At 41.4% G+C, this 26,467-nt stretch overlaps 1 protein-coding gene across 1 annotated transcript in view; it reads left to right on the plus strand.

Annotated features, from left to right (window-relative positions):
• CYBB (cytochrome b-245 beta chain) overlaps window positions 1-21,382 on the plus strand; it is a 57,506-nt gene extending 36,124 nt beyond the window's left edge. Inside the window, exons 11-13 of the mRNA XM_077482581.1 lie at window positions 6,905-7,051; window positions 8,386-8,510; window positions 16,875-21,382. Of these exons, the coding sequence (XP_077338707.1) occupies window positions 6,905-7,051; window positions 8,386-8,510; window positions 16,875-17,001 (399 nt within the window). The 3' untranslated portion in view covers window positions 17,002-21,382. The remainder of the gene's footprint in view (window positions 1-6,904; window positions 7,052-8,385; window positions 8,511-16,874) is intronic.
• The last annotated feature ends 5,085 nt before the right edge of the window (window positions 21,383-26,467 follow it).

The raw sequence follows: 26,467 nt of genomic DNA on the forward strand, positions 1-26,467 counted from the left end.
TATTTTTTTCCTCCCAGTTTTCAAATCTGCCAATTATGTCTCTTGGACTTTCCATCGGGAGCCCACGCGGTCTTCTTATTCTATGTACTCCTTCCATTTTTAATAGGTTTGCTTCTTTTCCAAGAATTGGGTTGAAAATCTTCTTTATTATTTCCGTTAAGTTTTCTGGCTGAGTGAGTTCGGGGAGGCCTCGTATTCTTAAGTTTTTCTTTAGGTCCCTGTTTTCTTGATCTTCTAATCTATATGCTTGTTCCTGTTGATCTTTTTTTAGTGTTTTCATTTCTTCTTTTAGCTCTTTTATCATACTTGAGTGGGAATCCACCTTTTTTCTACTTCCTCTCCTCTTGAGAGCATATAGCCCAGATCTTTATGAATTGTTGCCATTTCTTTGTTTAAAGTATTTTCCAGGGCCGCAAATATTATTTCCATATCTGTTTTTGTTGGCAACTCAGCTGTCTTCTGTTATTCCTCTTCATTTCTTGCATGTGTATCTAACTCAGGGTTCAGATCTATTCTGAATTCTGAGAGTGTACTACTTTGTAGCAGTCTTGTTATGGCCCTTTTTCTCCTTATTCTCCGTTTGACTTACCTTAGTGCTGGTTGTTTGTCTCTTAATACAAGAAAGGACTTTACACGCTTTGGAAACTGCAGCTTGGCATTGCATGCTATTATTAATCTTATGATCTACAAGAACACCCAGATCTTTCTCCACCATTGATTCCCCCAATTCCTAACAATTAACTAACGGTGAATACAGACATTGTTAATGGAAGAAATAGAAACAATAGACAAATTCTGCCACTGAGCTGTATGCATCATTAAAGTGGTTCTAAAGCATACATTTTTTTACCTTAATGCAAGGATTGCATATTTTGGTAGTAGTATCACCCCCCCCCCCCCCCCCCCCCCAACCACAATATATTTACTTGAGCCCTCATTCGATCCAGCATTGTGCTTGTCTGTTCCCTTTTCTTACTTCCTGGTCTCACAGACTTTGCTAAGTGGGAGGCGTTAGTGCCCACTGCTCTCAATAAAAGCCAGTGATGAGAGAGGGGGGCGGGGCCAAGCCCTGCTGTTAGTGTTTATAGATGCAGGCAGCAGGGCTTGGAAGCAAGCCTGCATGAGTGCCCTCCATAGGAAGCAGCTTCCTATGGGGGCACTCGCCAGAGAGGAGGAGCCAAAAGCACTGGTGGGAGACCCAAGATGAAGAGGTTCCAGGCCGCTCTGTGCAATTCCTTAGTTAGTGCCCACTGCTCTCAATAAAAGCCAGTGATGAGAGAGGGGGGCGGGGCCAAGCCCTGCTGTTAGTGTTTATAGATGCAGGCAGCAGGGCTTGGAAGCAAGCCTGCATGAGTGCCCTCCATAGGAAGCAGCTTCCTATGGGGGCACTCGCCAGAGAGGAGGAGCCAAAAGCACTGGTGGGAGACCCAAGATGAAGAGGTTCCAGGCCGCTCTGTGCAATTCCTTATTTAATATAAATAAAAATGCATTTACAATCACTTTAAAAGAAATCTGCCATAAACTTTTGTTTCAAACAAGTACAAAACTACGCATATGCAGAAGTCACCTTGAGTGGAAACCATATGTACAAATGATCCATTGAATTATATTAAAATATTGTTTTTTCCTATTGGGTTGAGTTTAGTTTGCTCCCATAAGGCCACTCTGTTGGTTGATTGATGGCTACATTGAGCAATAGAGAGGCTTGAGAGGTGAGCAACAGCAGTACCACACTTGTTGTTTACAAAAGAATGGTATATAACTTAAGCCATTTGTCTCTGAACCCAATGCTCATATTGATATGTGGTTTTCACCAAAGGTAAAACTTCTGCTTACCCATTTTTCACCATCAGCTTAGAACTTTTCACATTGCTGATTGTTTTTTTCTTCAAGCTGGTAGCAGACAACTGTGTTTGCATTGTCGGAACCTGCACATCTCCTGTTGTATTGTAGTTTAACTAAGACTAGTGACCATGGACTAATATCATTACCCAACAGAAACCAAGTTTAATCTGAGCTAAATTGCCTAAATGTACTAAACTAGATTTCAATTTCATTTATTTTTTTAAGAGCACCAGGGTGTCAGACAGTTATCTGCATAATATTAGCAAAGAAGGGTGCACCGACCTAGTGCATTACCAAAGATACATTTTATTCTAAATAAAAACGGAAATGATTGTACTCACATACAGACATTGTTTATAAGCATATCACAGCAAAGGCTGATGCTAACACGTTTTGAGGGAGAACCCTCTTCTTTTGAAAAAGATGCTTCTCCCTCGAAACATGTTAGCCATGAAAAAACACCGTCCGGTGTTCCGGCATCACTGGCTCTTCAAATTAGACCTGAGGGTGACTGTTTGCATCTGCCATTGCTGTGATACACTTACACACAACGTCTGCATGTGAGTACAACCAATGTCATTTTTATTTAGAATAAAATGTATCCTTGGTAATGCACCAAGTTGATGTGCCCTTCTTTTGCTAAAATTTTATAGTTCCAAGGATACTCATAGACTTAAGGAGGGCAGCAATGCATTGGCATTGAAAAGAGTTATCTGCGCCTAGACCTACCACCCAAGTGCAGGAGAATTATTCTGAGAGTTATCTGCATAATACCAAGCAATATGCATTTTATATATTTTTTTTGTTGTTGTCCCTAGCCTAAAGAAGGGTGGTATCCAGCCAACTGCTACTAAAAAGGTCCCAGAATTGTACTTAATGATAAATTTACATAACGCGTAACTAAAGTGTATCTAATTGCATTTTTTAAAATGCATTATTCAGAGTGGTGAAGGATCAAAACCCCTGTCAGGTTTTAATTGTTTTCTTCGTCCCCACTGAGAAGGTTCAGTATGTGTGTGTGTGTATATATATATATATATATATATATACAGTGGTGTGAAAAAGTGTTTGCCCCCTTCCTCATTTCTTGTTCCTTTGCATGTTTGTCACACTTAAGTGTTTCGGAACATCAAACCAATTTTAACAATAGTCAAGGACAACACAAGTAAACACAAAATGCAATTTGTAAATGAAGGTGTTTATTATTAAAGGTGAAAAAAAATCCAAATCATCATGGCCCTGTGTGAAAAAGTGATTGCCCCCCCCTTGTTAAAACATACTATAACTGTGGTTGTCCACACCTGAGTTCAATTTCTATAGCCACACCCAGGCCTGATTATTGCCACACCTGTTCACAATCAAGGCATCACTTAAATAGGAGCTGCTTGACACAGTAAGGTCCACCAGAAGATCCTTAAAAGCTACACATCATGCCGAGACCCAAAGAAATTCAGGAACAGTTGAGAAAGAAAGTAATTGAGATCTATCAGTCTGGAAAGGGTTATAAAGCCATTTCCAAAGCTTTGGGAATCCAGCGAACCACAGTGAGAGCCATTATCCACAAATGGCGAAGACATGGAACAGTGGTGAACCTTCCCAGGAGTGGCCGGCCGCCCAAAATTACCCCAGGAGCGCAGCGACGACTCATCCAAGAGGTCACAAAAGACCCCACAACAACGTCCAAGGAACTGCAGGCCTCACTTGCCTCAGTTAAGGTCAGCGTTCATGCCTCCACCATCAGGAAAAGACTGGGCAAAAATGGCCTGCATGGCAGAGTTCCAAGGAGAAAACCACTGCTGAGCAAAAAGAACATCAAAGCTCGTCTCAATTTCTCCACAACACATCTTGATGATCCCCAAGACTTTTGGGACAACATTCTGTGGACCGATGAGACAAAAGTGGAACTCTTTGGAAGGTGTGTGTCCAAGTATATCTGGCGTAGAAGGAACACTGCATTTCATAAAAAGAACATTATACCAACAGTAAAATATGGTGGTGGTAGTGTGATGGTCTGGGGCTGTTTTGCTGCTTCAGGACCTGGAAGACTTGCCGTGATAAAAGGAACTATGAATTCTGCTGTCTACCAAGAGATCCTGAAGGAGAATGTCCGACCATCTGTTCGTGTACTCAAGCTGAAACGAACTTGGGTTCTGCAGCAGGACAATGATCCTAAACACACCAGCAAGTCCACCACCGAATGGCTGAAGAAAAACAAAATTAAGACTTTGGAGTGGCCTAGCCAAAGTCCTGACCTGAATCCTATTGAGATGTTGTGGTATGACCTTAAAAAGGCCGTTCATGCTCGAAAACCCTCTAATGTAACTGAATTAGGACAATTCTGCAAAGATGAGTGGGCCAAAATTCCTCCAGGACGCTGTAAAAGCCTCATTGCACGTTATCGCAAACGCTTGGTTGCAGTTGTTGCTGCTAAGGGTGGCCCAACCAGTTATTAGGTTTAGGGGGCAATCACTTTTTCACACATGGCCATGATGGTTTGGATTTTTTTTCACCTTTAATAATAAACACCTTCATTTACAAATTGCATTTTGTGTTTACTTGTGTTGTCCTTGACTATTGTTTAAATTGGTTTGATGTTCCGAAACACTTAAGTGTGACAAACATGCAAAGGAACAGGAAATGAGGAAGGGGCAAACACTTTTTCACACCACTGTATATATATATATATATATATATATATATATATATATATACCCCTGTATATATGTAGTAACCACGGTCAGAAAGGCGGAAAGTGAGGGATAGTCCAAATATCTGCGTGGTCACCAGAACCAGAAGGAAGTGTTCCAATGGGGACAGTTGTTAAAGTGATAATTGTCTAAGAGAGTTTTTTTTTTTACCACATATTGGAAATATCCCTCTTATTTACATGTGTGTCTATGGAACAGGGAGTAAAGGAAAATCCCCCCAAAAGGGCACAGGCAACAAAAAAAAATGACAGAGGTTTCAACACACTCCTATCCTATTTAAAATAAATAAAACCATTTAGCTTCAATAATTACTAAATAAAAGTCATGTTGACACTGGTTGTCTGTTATGACAATAGGGACCTAAGCTACAAGAATAACTTTTGTCTGTCTTGGCTGTTTATTTTCATGGCTCTACTAAGCATAACACAGGTATCTTTTTGTGCAACAATCAATATTTCCATTGATGATACAAGTATTCACTGCTTCTTCCTGTCCATTAGTGGAGCATAAATGTTTTAGTGATGTGTTGTTAGAATACATTGGATTGTAATGAATGAGTTTGCATAATGTGCAAAAAGCTCCAGAGAATTTTGTCTTCAATATTTAATGCATAGATAAAAATATTTTGTGTAACTAAGTTATGTGTATAATCAGACAGCGGTAAGTTCCATTGAACTCCCTGACTCCTTATGTTTAATTTAGCAAAACAGTTGTAAATAAGACATAGGCCTATAGTAACACACACACACACATATACTATATATATATATATATATATATATATATGTAGACATACATATATACATACACAGGTGTAAAGAAATGCTGTAAAGTAAGAATGCTTAATATATATATATATATATATATATATATATATACTTATTTTTCTCAATTTTTAAAATGCAATGTGTGCAAACAAAAGAAAAACGTAAATCAAAACAATATTTGGTGTGACTACCCTTTGGCATCAAACCAGCATCAATTCTTAAACTTGCAAACTTTGTGCACTTGCACACAGTCAGGGATTTTGTAGGATCAGAGGCAGCTGTATAATTAACCAATTATACTAAGCAGGTGCCAATGATCATCAATTTCATATGTAGGTTGAAACACAGTCATTAACATAAACTGCTGTGTAGGAGGATTACAACTTGGGGAGGAACAGCCAAACTCTGCTACTAAGGTTAGCTTGTGTCTGTCACAGGTCATACACCATGGCAAGACTGAGCACAGCAACAAGACACAGTGTAGTAATGCTGCATCAGCAAGGTTTGTCCCAGGCAAAGATTTCAATGCACGCTGGGGTTTCAAGATGTACTGTTCAAGGTCTATTGAAGAAACACAAATAAATGGGCAACCTTAAGGACCATAGAAGCAGTGGTTGGCCAAGGAAACATAATGCAGAAGATGAGACACATCATGCTTATTTCTCTTTGACATCGTAAGTTGTCCAGCAGTTCCATCAGTACAGAACTGGCAGAAACCAGTGAGACCCATGTACACCCATTTACTGTCTGGAGAAGTCTGGCCAGATGTGGTCTTCACTGAGGAATTGTGGCCAAAAAGCCATACCTCCAACGTCGAAACAAGGCTAGGTGACTCCACTATGCATGAAAACATAGGAACTGGGGTGCAGCAAAATGTCAGCAGGTGCTCTGAACTGATGAGACAAAAATTTTAATATTTGGCTGAAGCAGGAGGCAGTTTGTTTGCCTGGAGAGCGGTACAATAATGAGTGTCTGCAGGCCACAGTGAAGTATGGTGGAGGTTCCTTGCAAGTTTGGGGCTGTATTTATGCAAATGGAGTTGGAGATTTGGTCAGGATCAACAGTGTCCTCAATGCTGAGAAATACACCAGATACTTTTCCATCATGCTATAACATCAGGGAAGCGTGTGATTTTCCCCCATTTTATTCTGCAACAGGACAATGACCCCAAACATTCAGCCAATATTGTTAAGAATGAGGGTCTGAGGCGTAAACAAGAATAAGGTGTCCTGAAAGTGAGGGTTTGGCCCCCCCACAGAGCTCTGTTGAGTTATTTTGAGGGGACAGCAAATTTACACTGTTATACAAGCTGTACACTCACTACTTTACATTGTAGCAAAGTGTAATTTCTTCAGTGTTGTCACATGAAAAGATATAATAAAATTACAAAAAGGTGAGGGGTATACTCACTTTTGTGAGATACTGTATTTATATATAATGTGTGTATATATATATATATATATATATATATTTTTTTTTTTTTGTGTGTGTGTGTATATATATATATATATATATATATATATATATATATATATATATATACTGTATATATGCGTTTCCTGATAAGTTTTCTGTATGTTTTAGATTTACTTCTATTGGCTGTGTCGAGAGACCCAAGCATTTGAATGGTTTGCTGATTTGCTACAATCCCTGGAGTCTCAAATGCAGGAAAGGAATAATGCTGATTTTCTCAGCTACAACATCTACCTTACTGGATGGGATGAAAGTCAGGTAAACTTAATCAAATTTTTTCAGCAATTAAAATGATTAATTTGCTAATGTAAAATCAAGTGATTGTGATAATTCCTTCCTAAAGGCTCAGTACAAACCAAAGTAATTGAGATTAAAAAACGATTTATAGGGAGGTTTGAGCAGTTAGATCCCTAGCTGCAGTTCATTATCCTGACTCCACAGTTCACCAAGGGGGTCTCCTTCAGTTGGAGGATTCTTATTAGTCTAACTTGTAAATTACTCAAAGTACACTATAATAAAACAGATACACAATTCCAAGAACCAACTTGCCAGAACAATATTTTTCTTACTCCTCTTACTCTTCAAAATTGTATAGTATGCCATTCAAATGACTGAGTCAGACTGAGTAGCCTGGGAATTATTTAGAGTAGAGCCCATTTTGCCATAGAAGTGCTAACTTAAATTGAAACAAAACATTGGGTTGATTTACTAAACGCACATAGACTGTGCACTTTGCAAGTTAATTTGCTCTAAAACTTAGTAAATGAGGGGAAGCCTCACTTTGCAAAGAATATCTAATCACTTGCAAGGAAAACAAAACACAAAAGAGCCCAATATTTTTGCTTGCACATGACTGGATGGTGGAAGTCATTTAGTAAGCTCTGGAGCAAATTCCCTTGCAGAGCACAACTGCGCTTACAAAGTGCATAATCTATCTGCCTTTAGTAAATCAAACCTTTTGAGTGTTTATATATATGTAACCACTCCTTTTTTCATGTGTTTTTGTATGCACACCTATACTTTGAGCTATACCAAGTTTAGCACTATTTAGGCACCATAATAACAATCCAACACTTCTGTGTCATTTGTGTCCCATGGGGTGTTGTGGTTCCTCCTGCTGATGCCTACATCAATACCAGCAAAGTAGGCGGCCAGTGGTAGGAGCCAAAATGCTCAGTAGGGGGCATTGTATTAGACACACCCCCAGAAGTGTCAATAAGCAGCAGCGCCCAGAGCTGTTCATTAGAGTGAAGATATAACATACCGTCCCCAATAGAAAGGAAAGTATAAAGCTTATATTTTCACAGGGTCTATCCATTTTTATTTTTGTTTAGTAAGGCCAAGATTCCTTTACAAGTGAAACCAGTGTGTGCAGTTCTATATACTCCACAGGGCTGAATTTCCCCATGACCACAGATTATTAAAACTTTGTACAATTTATTTTAACTTGCACATAAGCAAAAATCCACATAATAAAATATTAATCGTCTCCTAATTTTTATCTTTGCCCCTCATCCTTAAATTTGGACATGGGCCACATTTCACAAATTTTAGTCTTATTGTAATCAATGGGAATATTTTTTGATCTTAAGGCCACGGCATTCTCATTGCACCATGATCAAGAGAAGGATGTGATCACTGGTCTTAAGCAAAAGACCTTGTATGGAAGACCCAACTGGGAAAATGAATTTAAGAACATTGCCAGCGCACATTCAAGGTAAGTCTCATTACTTTGTCTCATTACTCACTCAAGTATGTGGACAGTATTTTGGATTCAAACTATTCTATCTAGCATGACTTACAAAACTGTAAGTTAAACTAAACTAACATTTCCATTTTGGTTGGATGCAAGCAGGCTGATTAATGTATCCAGTTTTTGCGTCACATGATCACTAGATGCCTGCAGTCTTTTTTCAATGATATCAGACATACATTTGTTCCCCATGATGTGAGACGATCTACATTGTAGCTGAGAACTGTGCGCATTGCTAGTTTTGAGACTGTGCAGTCACTGATAGGTAGGTATCAGAGTAACGATCAGGAAGCAATCAGTTTGGTTCTCTGTCACATGTTCACTGGCAGTTAAAGTGGAAATAAACTCATCAATTTAACAGTATTAAAAAAAATAACATTACCAACACGTGCTGGGAATGTAATTGTCACATTAGATGTGCGAAAATGTGAAATCATCCAATTACTGGTGTCATAACTGATCACATGTGCAGTATTATGACAGTTGAACATTAAACAGAGACCTAGATGGCAGCTTCCTTAGATGAAAACTATAGGAGGGTTTACTTCCACTGTAAAGAGGAGTTCCGCCTGGAGAATTTTTTTTTTTAAAGTCAGTAGCTACAAATGTTGTAGCTGCTAATGTTTAATATATGGACACTTATCTGTCCAGGGAGCCTGCGATGTCGGCACCGTAGCCGATTTTCGGATCGGCTGTTGGGTGCTGCCACCGCCATTAATCATAGGGGAAACCCAAAGTGAAGTCTTTCGGCTCCACAGCCTTTCCCTACTGCGTTTGCGTGAAGCGCGCTGCACTTTCTGACTGGCCCGGCGGTGAAGGAAGGAGGAGGGGGGCTGAACTTCCGAGGAGCAGCGCCGTGGTGCTGTCTCCCAGAAGTGGGGATGGGTACCTTTCAAAAACAGGTACCCATTCCCCTCTCCCCCTGAAAGGTGCCAAATGGAGGGGAGGAGGAAGCAGATGGATGGACGCTTTAATATTCTTGAACACAGGTAGGTTGAAGAGGTTTGCTTACAAAAATATGTTACTTTTTTTCAATTTTTAGCTTATAAGAAAAAAAAAAACATGTGCAAGGTAGTTATAAAAACCATGTACGCCAAAGCCCTATATGTTCTTAAACAGTTAAGCTATGCATCTTTGTCACAATGTTATTGCATAGGTGACAATGCATATTGAAGCTGCTAAAAATTGGTCTGGTATCTCTACTCCTGAGTTCCTGGATCCATCCACCAGCTGCAGCAAGGGTATATGTCTGCAGAATTTTTGCTTACTGTAGATTCAAGTACAAGTGCATTTGTACGTACTATACATTTACATGCATGTTTTTACTGTGTGTGTGTTTATTATATATATATATATATATATATATATATATATATATATATATATATATAATAGCAGTATAATGGCTTAAATGCTTAGATTAAGAGATATATTCTGTTTCCTGCAACAGGGTCTAGCTCAGTGTTCATATCCCATTGCTGTTACTGGTGTCTGCTGTTCCCAGTAGTGCAGTAGGCAAAGACAGGAAGTGAACCTGAAACAAAAGAAGGTGGTGGAGTAGTCAGCATAAACTTACATTTCAGCTCTGTGTGAAATCAGAAAGATGAAAGGGTATTCAGCGCTGACACATAAAAAATCCTAAAATCAAAAAACTAACTGCAGCCTAGCATTAAAGGTCAACTCAAATAAACCTCAAATGGACATATAAAATACAATAGTGCAGCGCAATTCATAAAACATCCGTAATAGATTCCTAAATGAATATATATAAAAATATATAAAAGAAATTCCCAGTAAGTGCATGTGGAAACAGCACAAATCTTAACCAGTGCTGTAGAGAACAAAACGATACATCCGGGGATAGTGATCACTCCACCACAGGTAAAAATGGCCTCTCACCTCATATATTCGACCTGACACAGGCCACACAGCAGTAAGCAGATCACCAGGCAATAAACACCCACTCTATGGTGGCTAAGGGTGACGTCAAACGGGACTCCTAACCCCCGTAATGTTACGGGGGTCAGGAGTCGCATATGACATCACCCGTGGACATCTTGTTGGTTTGATATCTTTACATGCCTATGCGCTGGCACTGCAAGTAGATTTCTTTACTTCTCACTAATAAAAATTTAAGACAGAGAGCATTAGATCATTTCCCCTCTGTTTTTTATGTGGTGGATTTTCTTAATAACTACCATTGAGTGTGGATTTGAGCACGTTACCTAGAGTGGTGTTTATTGCCTGGTGATCTGCTTACTGCTGTGAGAAATCATCCTTGTTTTTCTTATATAGAGCACACAGGAATACAGCAACATTAAGGGTCTGTTCACACAGGGGCAACTTGGGATCCGACTTCAAGTCGCCCCAAGTCGCCTCAGGTCGGACAACATTTAAAAACCAATGTAAGTGAATGAGAGCTGTCTTAATGCACACTACTGAAGTCGCTCCGACTTCAAAAGAAGTTCCTGTACTACGTGAATCCGACTTGTAGGCGACCGGTACCCATTGATTTCAATGGAGGTCGCCTCCAAGTCGGATTTCTGTCTATACGGAGGCGACTTTGACAGAATTATTAGCTCTGAAGGGGGAACTCCACGCCAAATTTCTGAAAAAAATTTGGCGTGGGTTCCCCCTCCGAGAGCATACCAGGCCCTTAGGTCTGGTATGGATTCCAAGGGGAACCCCCTACGCCGAAAAAACTGCGTGGGGGTCCCCCCAGATCCACACCAGACCCTTATCCGAGCACGCTACCCGGCCGGCCAGGAAAGGGGGTGGGGACGAGCGGGCGCCCCCCCCCCTCCTGAGCCATACCAGGCCGCGTGCCCTCAACATGGGGGGTGCCTTGGAGGAGGGGGGGCGTGCGGCCCCCCCACCCCAAAGCACCTTGTCCCCATGTCAATGAGGACAAGGGCCTCTTCCCGACAACCCTGGCCGTTGGTTGTCGGGGTCTGCGGGCGGGGGGCTTATCGGAATCCGGGAGCCCCCTTTAATAAGGGGGCCCCCGGATACCGGCCCCCCACCCTATGTGAATGAGTATGGGGTACAATGTACCCCTACCCATTCACCTGTGAAAAAAAGTACAAAAAAAACACAACACAGGGAAAAAATATTTTATTGCACAGCTCCGGGGGTCTTCCGTCTTCGGGGGTCTTCTCGCCGGACTCCTCCGCTATCTTCTTGTAGCTCTTTTGCTAGCGGAGGAGTCCGGCTTTCTTCCTCGCCGCCGGCCTCTTCTCCCGACTTCGGGGGTCTTGTCCCCCTCTTCGGTTCTTCTGCCGGGCCACCGCGCCTTCTTATAGCTCTTTTACAGGCGGTGGCCCGGTCTTCTGTCGCTGCCGTCGCTGCCGCCGCCTACCGTTCTTCTCCTTCTTCTTCTCCTGGAGATGTTGACTCGACGAGCTCTCCGGCCGCAATGCCAGGGACGCGCTGCGCTGCCACTTATATAGGGACAATGGGGCGGTGTGACATGGGTTGATGTCACATGGGTTGATGTCACATGGTGACCCCGCCCCCTTACCATGTGACATCAACCCATGTGACCAACCCATGTGACATCAACCCATGTGACACCGCCCCATTGTCCCTATATAAGTGGCAGCGCAGCGCGTCCCTGGCATTGCGGCCGGAGAGCTCGTCGAGTCAACATCTCCAGGAGAAGAAGAAGGAGAAGAACGGAAGGCGGCGGCGGCGACGGCGGCGACGGCGGCGACAGAAGACCGGGCCACCGCCTGTAAAAGAGCTATAAGAAGGCGCGGTGGCCCGGCAGAAGAACCGAAGAGGGGGACAAGACCCCCGAAGTCGGGAGAAGAGGCCGGCGGCGAGGAAAAAAGCCGGACTCCTCCGCTAGCAAAAGAGCTACAAGAAGATAACGGAGGAGTCCGGCGAGAAGACCCCCGAAGACGGAAGACCCCCGGAGCTGTGCAATAAAATATTTTTTCCCTGTGTTGTGTTTTTTTTGTACTTTTTTTCACAGGTGAATGGGTAGGGGTACATTGTACCCCATACTCATTCACATAGGGTGGGGGGCCGGTATCCGGGGGCCCCCTTATTAAAGGGGGCTCCCGGATTCCGATAAGCCCCCCGCCCGCAGACCCCGACAACCAACGGCCAGGGTTGTCGGGAAGAGGCCCTTGTTCTCATCGACATGGGGACAAGGTGCTTTGGGGTGGGGGGGCCGCACGCCCCCCTCCCCCAAGGCACCCCCCATGTTGAGGGCACGCGGCCTGGTACGGCTCAGGAGGGGGGGGGCGCCCGCTCGTCCCCACCCCCTTTCCTGGCCGGCCGGGTAGCGTGCTCGGATAAGGGTCTGGTGTGGATCTGGGGGGACCCCTACGCCGTTTTTTCGGTGTAGGGGGTTCCCCTTGGAATCCATACCAGACCTAAGGGCCTGGTATGCTCTCGGAGGGGGAACCCACGCCAAATTTTTTTCAGAAATTTGGCGTGGAGTTCCCCCTTGAGCTCATTCTCTGCTTGGCCACGGCAAAAGTCACCTGGCCTGGGGCGACTTGTAAGTCGTCCCAAGTCAGGTTGAAGTCATCACAAGTCGTGTTGAAGTCGTCCCAAGTCGCGCTGTGATCTTTTTTTTTTTTTTTTAATAAATTTTTTTTATTGCTTTTTACTGTAAATGACAAGCAGTCAAGAAACAGAAACAGTAAATATACAAGAAACACTGAATAACGATACATGGTTTGTATTCAACAGCCATATGCCTAAAAAGCCTATATGTGTACCTCAGAGTCTATGGGATCGATAACACAACCTAGCAAAGAGAAAAATACATGGTAGAGCAATACAGAGTCAGCATAGAACTTAAGCTAAGAGTCAGTACGCTGTAGATCCAGACTGGGGGGCTCCTCCCCAAGTGCTTCCCTGGGTATTTTTAGCGGTCCCAGAGAATTAGTAATATCCCTCTTTAGATACCATTCTGTGTATCTGAATGGCTGCATAATCCTGTGTATATCCTCTTTTGCAAAGACATGTTCCATAAATGTGCGCCATCTTGAAAAGAAACGTGAGGTTGATTTGAGATTTAGCAGAATAGTATCTAATCGTTCTAGGTAGAACAGAGCTTCCAGGGCTTTTTTCACAGCCTGTATTGAGGGTGGTGAGGGTTTGATCCATTGTGTCAGGATGGTTCTCCGTGCAACCAGTAGACACAAATGCGCCCATTGGGGTACAGCTGTATAGCTATCTGAGAGGTGGGGTTCAGCCAATGTGGTATATCCGAAGAGACATAGAAGTCGGTCCCTGGGCAGGTCCCGATTTGTCACAGCATGAATAAATTGTAGTACCAAGTTCCAAAAGGTCACAACGTGTGGGCATTCCCATAAACGATGGAGAAGCGTAGGACGCAGTTTTGAGCACCATGGACAACACTCCTGGCTAGGGTCAGTGCGGTTGATACGGAAGGGGTAATACGCCCTATGAAGAATCTTGAATTGGGTTTCTCTCCATGTTTCGGAAACTGTAATCTTTCTAGTCTTAACATAACCCTCTAGCAATTTTCCGGGAAGATCCACATCCTCAAAAATGTCCGCCCATTTCCGGAAAGGTTGCAAGCGGTATTTGGCAGAGTGGTATTCAATAAGGGAGGTATAAATAGTAGAGATAGAATAGTCACCATTGTGTATGATCGTATCTATGAAGGATTTCTGGAACTGATTCGTTATATGTCTATGCCTGTCACCCAGGTAACTAAGGAGCTGGTGGTAGTGGAAGGAATGAGTTAACGGCAAGGAGAATTCTCTGGCTAGCAGCGAGAACGGCTTGGGCTTGCCAGAGACATTCGAATAAACATCATACACCTTAGTGAGACCTTTAGATGCCCAGTAAGTAAATACACTATGCATTGTGGAAGGAGGGAACATGGGGTTTGATTGGATTGGCAAATATCGGGAAATATCGGACGGTAGCCCTATCAATTTGCGCGACTCCCGCCACGCTATCACTGTATCTCTAATCAATAGATTAGATCGGAAATGAGTGGGTAATTTGTTTGGGTTTGAATGAAGGATAGCCGATAGGGCAAACGGCGAGACCACCGCAGCTTCTAATGAGTTATTGGAGTACCTAGAATTTCCTGAAAGCCAATCTAGGCCCTGGCGAAGCAGACATGCTAGATTGTAAAATCGGATATTGGGTAGGCTCGCTCCTCCCTCCATCTTCGGGAGGCATAGTTTATTCAAAGCAATCCTCGGTTTCTTCCCGGCCCATAAAAATTTAGTTAAAGCTGAGTGAATTAATCTAATATCCGAATGTTTAACTAAGAGAGGGACGGTTTGCATTGGGTACAGTAAGCGGGCAAATGAAACCATTTTAAAAAGATGACATCTCCCGAAGAGCGAGAGAGGAAGAGCCGTCCAAGCCTCTAGTTCGTGTACAATCTTCGATATCACCAGGGGGAAATTAAGGGAATAAATAGTTGAGGGTGTCCTGCCTCGCTGTGATCTTAACTCAAGTCGTGTCCAAGTTGCCTCACTCAAGTCGCCTACAAGTCGTGTTGCCCCTGTGTGAACGGACCCTAAACATAATATTACCTAATTGTGTAATCCACAAAAAAAAATTCAAAACAATACTAAAAATATAAAGGGCACCCAAAGTATATCTAACTCCTAAAAATGTAATATATTGCAACCTTTTAAACCTTAAATGTGGTAGCTAAATCGATTTTCCTTTCTTTTTTTTTTCTTTTTTTCCTTTATTTTCAACCGGTGATTTGGCCAGTAAGTCTGATATTTTTCAATTTCTTTAACGAACCAAGCTGTCCAGCAAAAGTGGCAGTCGGAGAGTTGAGACAAACCATTTAACACTGACAGAGGTGCTTACAATTGTCAGCTTTTATTCATTAAAGTAAAACCTTTATCCTAAAAGAAAACAAAACTGTTGCTGTAATTGTTTAGAAAGTGTTAGCTGGAGTTTGGCCTTATTTGATTAGTGAATTCGATATATATTTTCTACTGACTCTAATGTCTTGTACATACGGCTGGACTTTTCGACAGCAAAGAATAAGAATTCGCCTGACAGTTTGACCATGTGTGGGCTTCATCTGACCTTTGCTGTCAAAAAATCTGACTGACTTTAGTTTTAGAACATGTTTCAAATCTTTCCAACGGACTCGAGTCCGGTCTAAAAATCAGTTCGTCATTATGCCAGTCCAAAGGACAAAAACTCACGCTAGGGCGACTTTGGTGTGATTGTTTGTGGCCAAGTCAGTTCATTTGGAAAGTCCGTCGGGAGGACCACGGACCTAGTCTGCCAGAAAGTCCAGTCGCATGTACACAGCATAACACTACGCTGTCCACAGGCTGACAGTACATCTATCTCAGGGTGGCTCCATTGCTCCTTCATAGAGTAAAGTCACCCTAAGACAAGAATTGCGTTACTGGCTGAATCACCATATAAAAATAAAGTAAAAAAGCATAAAAAAAAGAAAACAATTGCAGCAGCCACATTTAATTATCAATAACCTGCAATATATTCAACTTTTATTTTTGAGTTTAGAAATGCTGTAAGAAGTTCTTCACCAAATCTAAACATTTTTGTGGGTAGCTGCAGGCAACTTTTGTCACCTCTTGGCAATCAGCTTTGTTAGACTGTTTTTCATTGCTATTGTTTGTTAAAGGAGAAGTCCAGCCTGAGCTTTTTAGGCTGTGCTTCTCCTATGGGTCACAGGAGTGCAATTGGTTCTGCACTCCTGTGACGTGCTTTTATCGGAGATTGGTCTGAAGTCCACCTTCTGCTGACATCACTGCCATCAGTCAAGGCAGCGCGTCACCCCGACTTCCAAGTCTGGATCCGCCAGCTGCCTTGATTGATGCCAGTATCAACGGCTTAGCAAGCTGCTGAGACAGCCTCTCCCACCCCTCCACAGCTCAGCGCTCCAGTGAGTGCAGAGGAGCAGAAAGGAGAGACGCTGACTGACAGTCAGCAGCTTTCCTCTCAGGGATCTGTGAGAACTGAGCCATCGGCGATGTTCGATGGCTCGGTTCTCAGTGCAGAGACGGTGGGGGACAGCTGCAGCATTGGTCTGATGCTCTATCCACCGAGGTAAGTAATAATAAAAAAATAAAAAAACAAGCTCATACTTCTCTTTTAAAGATGAATCCAGTGCTAAAGGTGTCTGGTTAATCTCCAACCAGCACGGACGTACATATGCACTCATGGGAGAACCAGGCAAACTAGTTTATATAATTATTGTCTTTTTGAGATGCCAGGTTTTGAGTGTACGTCCAACTACATATACTGTCTAATATACACTGTAGAGTCACTAATCAACTGTTCAACCTCGTACAAAATAATATACGTTTTTTTTTCTTTGCTCCCAAGCTCCAGAGTGGGTGTCTTTCTGTGTGGACCTGAAAGTCTTGCTGAAACCCTCAGTGGCCTGTGCATTGGAAACTCCAGTGTGGACCCCAGAGGCATACACTTCATCTTCAACAAGGAAAACTTCTAAACTTAAACGTGTACATTTTCAATATGAATCTGTCAAAGGAAAACACATTTTATATTTTTGTCTCTTTATGAAGAACACACCGATCTTACATTTAAGAGCACAGTGTATAGTCTCCAGCAATACTAAGAGCAATATTGAACTTCACCAGCACTGAGCTGTGATAGGAACAATGTTGGAGCAAAGATTAAAACATTTGGTGGGTGCAGCCATTCAGAATGATAAAATAATATGTAACACACATTATGGGCCTGTTACAGATTAGAGGCTAGCATTTTCAGGCTTTGAAGATGCATTTTAATTTCATGCAAATCGAGTTAAAACTCTCTAAGCTAACTTTTTCAGTTATGACACCCTTTAAAAGGTATGCAAAATCTCAAGGTACCTCAGTCTAAAATGTAAAAAATTTAAAAGTTACTTATCAATGAGAAACCAAACCTGGGACAACGCACACAACAACCTTCATTAAATTTCCTTCACATCCAAAATCCACCTTCCCATCACAAGTTTCCCCATCACATCTGAGGTCCCCCCATTGCTTCAGACCCTCCTTCACATCATAGGTCCGCCATCATGTCAGAGGTTCCTCTACCACCCCAGCATATCAGAAGTGCCCCAATAACATCAGAGGCCCTCCCACTCCATGGCACCTTGGTTGAGAAACACTGCTCTAAGCTTTTTGATGTAAGCCTGAGAATGTACAAAACAGATGCAGATACTTTTTAATAATATTCTTACAAAACAATAAAATAAGACAGCTTGATATCTTTAAAAAAAAAATTGAAAATATAAAAGATTGTGCTGTCTCATAAATAAAGAAAAACTGTTACCAGAGAATTATAACAAACACAGTGGATCCATCCATCTCGGAGGTCAGGAGACATACAGAGGATGTGGCCAGGCATTGAGCACTTACTTACCCCATGCGTTAGATGATTTCCTATAATCTAGAGATTATTATGATTTAGTAAGAGGCAAATGTAATCGTCATGTGGATTGATGTATTATATTATCACTGGGAACAATAGCACATTCAGTTGGTGGAATACAATTGAAATAATTTTTGATACACATAGACACTTGTTTTATTGAACTCTTTATTGATCACATGTTGATACACTGTGTTTGTTATAATTCTTGATAAGAATTTTTCTTTATTTATGAGACAACGCAATCTTTTATATTTTCACGATTTTTCATCATCTCCTTGTATCCAAGGAGTGATAAAGGTGCAGCAATCTTCACTTATATTAAGCGCAAGATTTTAAACATATTTTAGCTTGATATCTTAGTTTGTGCAACACCCTTAAATAATCCTTCATATAAAATCAGAGGCATAGCTTGTGAGCCTCAATGCAAAAGTTGACCTGGGGCCCTGCCCACTACCAACCATAGCGGGCTTGTATGTAAAAGAGGAAACTCAGGGGGCCCAACTTTGGCCCTGTTTGGGGTAAGCTGGTCCTCTGACTTCGAGATTCACATACAAGCCTGCTGCTTTCACCCAGCAGCTCAGAGTGTGGCCTGCCTGCCCCCACCTTGTGTGCACATTCACAGTTTAGCAGGGTTAAGCCGGGTTAAGCATGATTGAGAAGGGCTGGGAGGGGGGGATTGTAGTGGGCTGGACAGAAGCAATAAGCAAAGAGTGCGTCACTGGGGGGAAAGGGCTTACCCCGTCGCCCTGTGAAGGTGAAACTGGAAAATCAGATAGCCCAAGACAGACCTGGGCAGGTCCCTGTCAGGCCTGCCTGGGTCCTCTGAGTTAACTAAATTACCTACACAGGATGACGTGGCAACAGCTTTTCCCCAGAGTCACAGTGTAAAATCTAATGTGAGAGGGAGACTGCACGGACCCCCTGGAGCAGGGGCAGAGTTGCCATTGTGACCCCTATGACCCCTTTAGCTCTGCCCATGTATATAGATAATAGATAGATAGATACATACATACATGCATAGACACAGAGATGCAGACAGTAGAAATGTGAATAAAAATGTAACAATGTAAAACATCTATCCATCTATTTGCCCACATTTCTAATCCGCAATACCAGCATATAGCTCAGCTAATGCCGAGGTAGGTGATGCCAGGCTGCCATGGCACAGTACAGTAGACTGGCAGAGGAATGGCAGCACACAGAGGGTGGTGCAGTCCTTGGTACTGACTGGTACCTGCTTTGTACATCACAGACCTCTCTGCCATCCTCTGTGTCTAATCTTCTCTCTCCCATCGCCGGCTCACCTGCACCCAGCTTTGTGTTATCCTCCAGCTGAAAAACTGTACAGTTGAAATACAAACATATTACTTTCTTCATAATATAGCTGATACTATTTTCTCATCCCTAGCCCTCTTTTAAAAGTTTATATTCTTCTTGCATAAGAGTGGCGAGGCAATTAAGATGAGTCATTGGGGTTGATTTACTAAAGTCAAATAGACTATTCACTTTGCAAAGGAAGTTGCACATTGCAAGGGACATTGCCCCTGAGTTTAATGCATAAAGTAAAGCTCTGCTGACTTCCATCATCCAATCATGAGGATTGGGTGTTCTTTCACTAAGCTCTGGGAAAATTCCCTTGAAAAGCAAACGCCCTATTTGTCTTTAGTAAATCAATTCCAATGTCTTTTCTGCTTTGGTTTAGCGGCATCTAATATTTTAAGGCCCACTTGAAAAATGTCTGGTTCATTAATTTCATACGAACTTACCATAATACAGGACGTATCCGGAGCTCAGTCCTGCTAATGGGTATTTGGAAAACTGAAATCTAATGCCAAAATTGTCAGAATTAGTAGTCAGATTTAATAGTGACTTACAGTGGTTCAAAGGTACAGTCACATGATCATTTTACAATTGGATTGCTTTTCAATATACTGTTCCTTTGTGCTACATATAATACTTCAATACGTGGCTTGTTTTTTCCACATTTTTTGAGAACATTAAGGCAAAGCATTGGAAAGGCAGACTGGATTTAAAATATGATTTCAAAAGTTGCAGAATGACTTTATTTTCACCATTAAGTATTGCAACTCTTGAGTAGGAATGAGTGAATCCGCCTGTGTTCAATTCATAAACAAACCATCCTCAGAGGTATAGTTGTGAACTTTGTGTTGACACCTCCCCTCCTAAAATCTGTGGGGAACAAATATTGTTATTCAATTCTGGCCATTTGTATGGCTAGTTAGCAAGCTATTGTCATGGGAAGTCAGGTACTTCCATGAGGGACATACTATATACCAATGCCTAAATAAAATAAAAAGCAGTATCTCTTCCTACACACAACTGTCAGCTCTTCCTAACAGCTCCAACAAACACTGACACTATAGCTATGCATTGCATTGTAGGTTGCTCCATAAATCTGCAACCTTTTTGAGACCCATGGTAACGGTGAAACTTCTGGTACACACGACCAGACCTTCCGGCAGACTAGGTCCGACTGACTTTTGGCGGAGTTCCGACGCACTTTCCGAACAAACGGACTTGGACTACGTCCATTTGTTTTGAACGTGATATCATAAGGGTGAGGAAAAATTGGTATTTTATGACAAAAATTAACATCTAAAGAGATGGCATACTTTGTATATATTTACTTTGTATATTATGGTCAGGACATACACAAACCAGTATGTATATATATCAAGAATTTAATCATGGGAATTTATCTCTTTTTATAAATATGCTATCATGTGATTTTTATGTGTGCATTTATACAGAATTATAGGAATAGCAAGGCATGCTACATTGGGCCTGTTTGGAAAATCTCCTGCATGCAGCACTCTGCATATGGTTTCTTTATGTGATCTTATTTAAGCCTACTAAAAGGGGAATCCTTTAAAACTGCAGCACGATGCATCCCAAAACCCATGCAATGTTCATTAGTGCAACGCATATATTCCTATGTGCAGTGCTGTGTGAATCTAAAAGCAACTGTGTAGTTCCAAGGGATCTTGGTGCCCAGTTTGTTTAAAAATTTATAAAGTTTCATGCAAGGATGGATTTGGAGACATGTAACAATAGCAAATGGGTCCCTGCTAAGTAATTTTAAATCACCTTACAGCTTAGTATTTCCAATACAAATGCATTTTACATTGTTTAAATACAGCATGCAAAATTAAAGTGCCATCATTTTTGCTTTTTAGTTTTAATATGTTCCTTTTTTTGTATAATTATATATATTTCTCAAATTATCTTTAGAAAAAAAAAAGTCCATTGCTTAAACAATGGGATTTTTTAGCTTTTATTCTGCATTATAAAGCATATTATGAAGCATAACTACACTGGTTATACATATGTATAAAGAACATTTTCATATACTTGTCTGCTCTTTTCTAAATCTGATTTATTGAGCAGTTTTAGCATGTAAACTAAATAAAGTTATTCTCTTTACTTGTTTATATTAGGTTTATTGCATGCCTGCTCTGTTATAGAAAATAAGTACAGTTTGCTAATTGTAGTCTATAATGGCTGTACCAGGGGTGGAGACATCAATTTCCCCCAATCAATCCCTTCAATCACGATGCTCCATTCAAGTGCTCTTACGCTATAGTAAGTAATTTGTTCTATCTTTTTAGTGATCAATATATAGTCCTAGTATTTTGCTAGAAAAAAAAATCTCTAGCTCTAGCCTAACAACATAACTGCCAGGAAGTCGTTTAATCTCTCACTTGCATGAGTTTATTATCACCTGTGCAGCTTAGAGAGGAGCACTAGTCTCCCCAGAAAAAGAAAACGAAGTCAGCAGCTACAAATATTGTAGCTGCTGACTTTTACCTTAAGGACCTGTCCAGGGATCCAGCAATGTTGGCACTTCTTCAATCGGCTTCAGGTGCTGCTGCTGGTATCTCCACTAAGGGAAACCAGCAATGAAGTCTAAAGGCTTCACTGCCAGTTTCGCACTGTATATTTGTGAGTCATGCTGCACTTTCTGAATGGTCCCACCATCTTCTAGGACCTGAGTCCCAGAAGGCAGCGGGGGGGAGGCAGAGGAGCCGGACGTATTTGAAGATTGCCGCGGTGATCTTACCTGGAACTGGGAGCGGGTACCTGTCAAAAGCAGGTACTTGCTCCCCCCTACCCCCAAAAAGTGCCAAATGAGGCAGTGGAGGGAGGAGGGTGCAAAAACAAGCAGAGCTTCCCCTTTTGGGTGGAGCTCCGCTTTAAAGTGTACGTATAGACAAAACATTTTGGATAGAGTAGTAATTTAAACCCCTGACAGTTATTTTTTGCTATTTGTTTATCACTGGGGAATTTCACATTCACGTCTTGTGACAGAGATGCAACAGAAAGTTGCAACAACCTCATAGACAGTTGTTTCAGGAATAGGTGTCCCCCACTGGAAGATTTTTCCCTCACCTCTTTACTAGGGACACGTCCAAAAATGTTATTACTTTCCTTCTTTGCTTACTATCCTTCTCTGTGTCAATGGTCACCTGTACAAATATGGGGGTGAATCCACCCAATGAGGACACAGGCAGCAATAAAAAAATTCATAGAGGGCCTAACGTTTCCCCAATTTATCCAAAAAAAAAAAAAAGATTTTCCCAAAGATACACGTTAACACTTTTGTAACTGGAGGATTGTTTTTGCCTTTACGCCCCGCTGCTGGATTTCACGTAGAAGTGAGATCACTGCTTTACATTTCTAACTGAGTAATTCTACGGCCATCATTGGTTAATTTGGTTGGTTAATTCTAAATGGATAGCTTGACATATTTGGTATCTTTACTCAGCGCAATCTCTTGTTACATTTTAAAGAAAAAAGGCATTATATTGTGTTTCTGAAAATATAGATTTGAAAAGCAGTAGCACATAAATAATTTTACATAAAAATTGCAACTACCACCATCTTATTCTACTGGGTCTCTGCTCTCAGAAAATATTAAATGTTGTGGGATTTTACTGTGCACAAAATAAAACAAAATGGCTCTGGCAGCAAAAGGGTTATACACAGAATTGAATACTACTCCCTCTAACTTACAACAGAAGCAAACAGTATGTATAGAGCAATAAATTCAAGTTCCTCTATATAGTCTAAGATAAATATATTTGCCACTTCTTCATTTCGTTTGTCTTGTTTATGTAATAATTAAAACTCATAAAGTAGGGAAGTTCATAGATAGGCCAATCATACCTTAATAAAAGTGTCATGCATGGTGATTCTTACCAACTGTCATATTTGCTAATGTAAGTTGTGTCAGCTGCGCCTGTGCATGTTTTGGCTAGCATGCTGATAAACAGAAAACATGCTATCATGGTAACGCTGCACGGAACAGCAATAGACGTTCACCTGGGCAGAGTGATCTGGCAGATGTCAACACGTGTAGGCTTACTAAATGGCTAGATGGTGTTCTCTGAATGGATTTCCCCTGAAGCTACATAGTTACTTAAAACAAATAGTTAATTGGGTTCAAAAAAGAGACAAGTCCATCTAGTTCAACCAATAGAAAAAAATATATAAATAGAAAACATCCATAAAAAACAAATCTATACCCATAGTTGATCCAGAGGAAAACTAACAAAAAAAAAAACCCAATAAATCGCCTGACCCTGCTTCCAGCTCCTCCAGCCTGCTACAGCTCCTTCAGTCCAACTCAGCAACTCCTGCTTCCTGCTTCCTTGTCTTGCATACACACGGTCACACAAAGTTGTCGGAAAATCCGATCATTCAGAACGAGGTGAGGTACAACGTGTATAATGTGTACAACGGGTACAATGGGACGATAAAGAGGCCAGTAGCCAATAGCTTTCATCTTGTAATTTATTCTGAGCATGCGTGGTACTTTGTGCGTTGGAATTGTCTACACACGATCGGAATTTTAAACCAATCATCAGATACTTACTCTATCAATGGCTTCCGAGTACTACAGGACCTCATGTACCAGTGGGAGGAAGGTCATACTGAGTGCAGGGTTCAGGGGTGCACTACATAAAGTGTGCATAGTTGAAAGGTGCGCTACATACAGAGTGCACAGTTGAAGGGTGCAGGGTTCAGTGGTGCGTTAAGTACAGAGTGCAGGTGTTCGGTACATAAAAGGTGCAGGGGAGTGCAGAGTGCAGGGGTGCGCGGCTCTCCTCTCCCCCCAGATTCCAGTACAGAGTTCCACTCACTCCCCCCAAGTACAAGGCTCTCCTCCCACCCCTTATTCCAGTTCAGAGCTCAACTTCCCAACCCCCCCACCCCCCCAGCCCCCAGTATAAACCGGCAGATAAAGGTGGCAACCTTGTTATAATGATCCGTTCAGACTACAAATCTATGTGTTTACAAATATTAACCACTTGCCCACTGGCACTTAAGCCCACTTCTTAACCAGACCATTTTTCAGCTTTCAGTGCTCTCACATTTTGAATGACAATTACTCAGTCATGCAACACTGTACCCATACAAGATTTTTTTCCTTTTTTCACACAAATACAGATTTCTTCTGGTGGTATTTAATCACCACTGAGTTTTTTTTATTTTTTGCACTATAAATGATAAAAGGCTGAACATTTTCTAAAAAAAAAATGCATTTTACTTCATCTCTGTTATAAAATTTAGCAAATTAGTAATTATTTTCTTTCTATACTGCTGCAAATCTTTGGTAAAAATAACCCAAATCAGTGTATATTATGTGGTTTTTGTGAAAGTTATAAAGTCTACAAGCTATTGTGCAGATCACTGAAAATTGATCAAACCTGATGTACTGATGGCCTGTCTCATTACTTGAGGCTCTGAAATGTTAGGAAAATACAAATACAATACAAAAATACAAAAAAACAAATGACCCCTTATTGGAAATTAGACATTCCAAGGTATTTAGTAAGAGGCATGGTGAGTTTTTTGAATTTGTAATTTTTTCTCACAATTCTTTTCAAAATTAAGATTTTTTTTTCATAAAATTGTGATAAGTTATTTCTCACACACAGCATATGGATACTTGCAACTACACCCCAAAATACATTCTGCTACTTCCCCTGAGTATGGCAATACCACATATGTGAGACTATTCCACAGGCTGGCCACACAGAGAGGCCCAAAATGCAAGGAGCAACATCAAGTGTTATAGGAGCATGAATTAAAGTTATACAGTGCCATGCAAAAGTATTCCCCCCCCTTGGCATTTTTCGTGTTTTGTTGCCTAACAACCTGGAATTAACGTGATTTGCATCATTTATTTTACAGAACATGCCCACAACTTTGAAGATTTTTTTTTTTATTGTGAAGCAAACAACAAATATGAAAAACTAACAGAAAAAGTCAATGTGCATAACTATTCACCCCCCTAAAGTCAATTCTTTGTAAAGCCACCTTTTTGGTTATCACAGCTCCAAGTCATTTTGGATAATTTATTATGAGCTTGTCACATCTTACCAGTAGGAATTTTGCCCATTCCTCCTTGCAAAATGGCTCCAGCTCCTTCAAGTTAGATGGTTTGCACTTGTGAACAGCAATCTTTAAGTCTGACCATAGATTTTCTATTGGATTGAGGTCTGAGCTTTTCCCCTTAAACCACTCAAGTGTTGTTTTAGCAGTGTGTTTGGGATCATTGTCCTGCTGGAAGGTGAACCGCTGTCCTAGCCTCAAATCACACACAGAATGATACAGGTTTTGCTCAAGAAAATCTCTGTATTTAGCACCATCCATCTTTCCCTCAACTCTGACCAGTTTTCCAGTCCCAAATGCTGAAAAACATCCCCACAACATGATGCTGCCACCACCATGTTTCACTGTCGGGATGGGGTTCTTTGGGTGATATGATGGGTTTGTGCCAGACATAGCGTTTTCTTTGATTGCCAAAAAGTTTTAGTCTCATCAGACCAGAGCACCTCCCTCCATACATTTTGGAAGTCTCCCACATGCCTGTTTGCAAACTCAAAATGTGCCATTTTGTTTTTTGTAATGGTTTTCTTCTGGCCACTCTGTGGAGCGTATGGCTTATTGTCATCCTATGTACAAGTACTCCAGTCTCTGCTGTGGAACTGTGCAGCTCCTCCAGGGTTACCTTAGGTCTCTGTGCTGCCTCTCTGATTAATGCCCTTCTTGCCCGGTCTGTGAGTTTGGTGTGTGGCTGTCTCTTGGCTGGTTTGCTGTTGTGCCATGTTCTTTCCATTTGGTTATGGTAGATTTGATGGTGCTCCTATGGATCATCAAAGATTTGAATATATTTTTATAACCTAACCCTGACTTGTCCCTTACATGTTTGGAGAGTTCCTTGGTCTTCATGGCAGTGTTTGGTTAGTGGTGCCTCTTGCTTAGGTGTTGTAGCCTCTGGGGCCTTTCAAAAAGGTGTGTATATGTAATGACAGATCATGCACACAGGTGGACATCATTTCACTAATTATGTGGCTTCTGAAGGTAATTGGTTGCACCAGAGCTTTTTATGGGCTTCATAACAAAGGGAGTGAATACATACGCACATGCTAATTATCATTTTTTTATTTCTGAAAAATAGTTTTATGTATATATTTTTCTAATTTTACTTCACCAACTTAAACTATTGT

Source organism: Lithobates pipiens, unplaced genomic scaffold, assembly GCF_037356315.1.
Source record: "Lithobates pipiens isolate NorthernLeopardFrog02 unplaced genomic scaffold, aLitPip1_a1.2 Scaffold_16, whole genome shotgun sequence".
NCBI classification, from domain to species: Eukaryota; Metazoa; Chordata; class Amphibia; order Anura; family Ranidae; genus Lithobates; species Lithobates pipiens.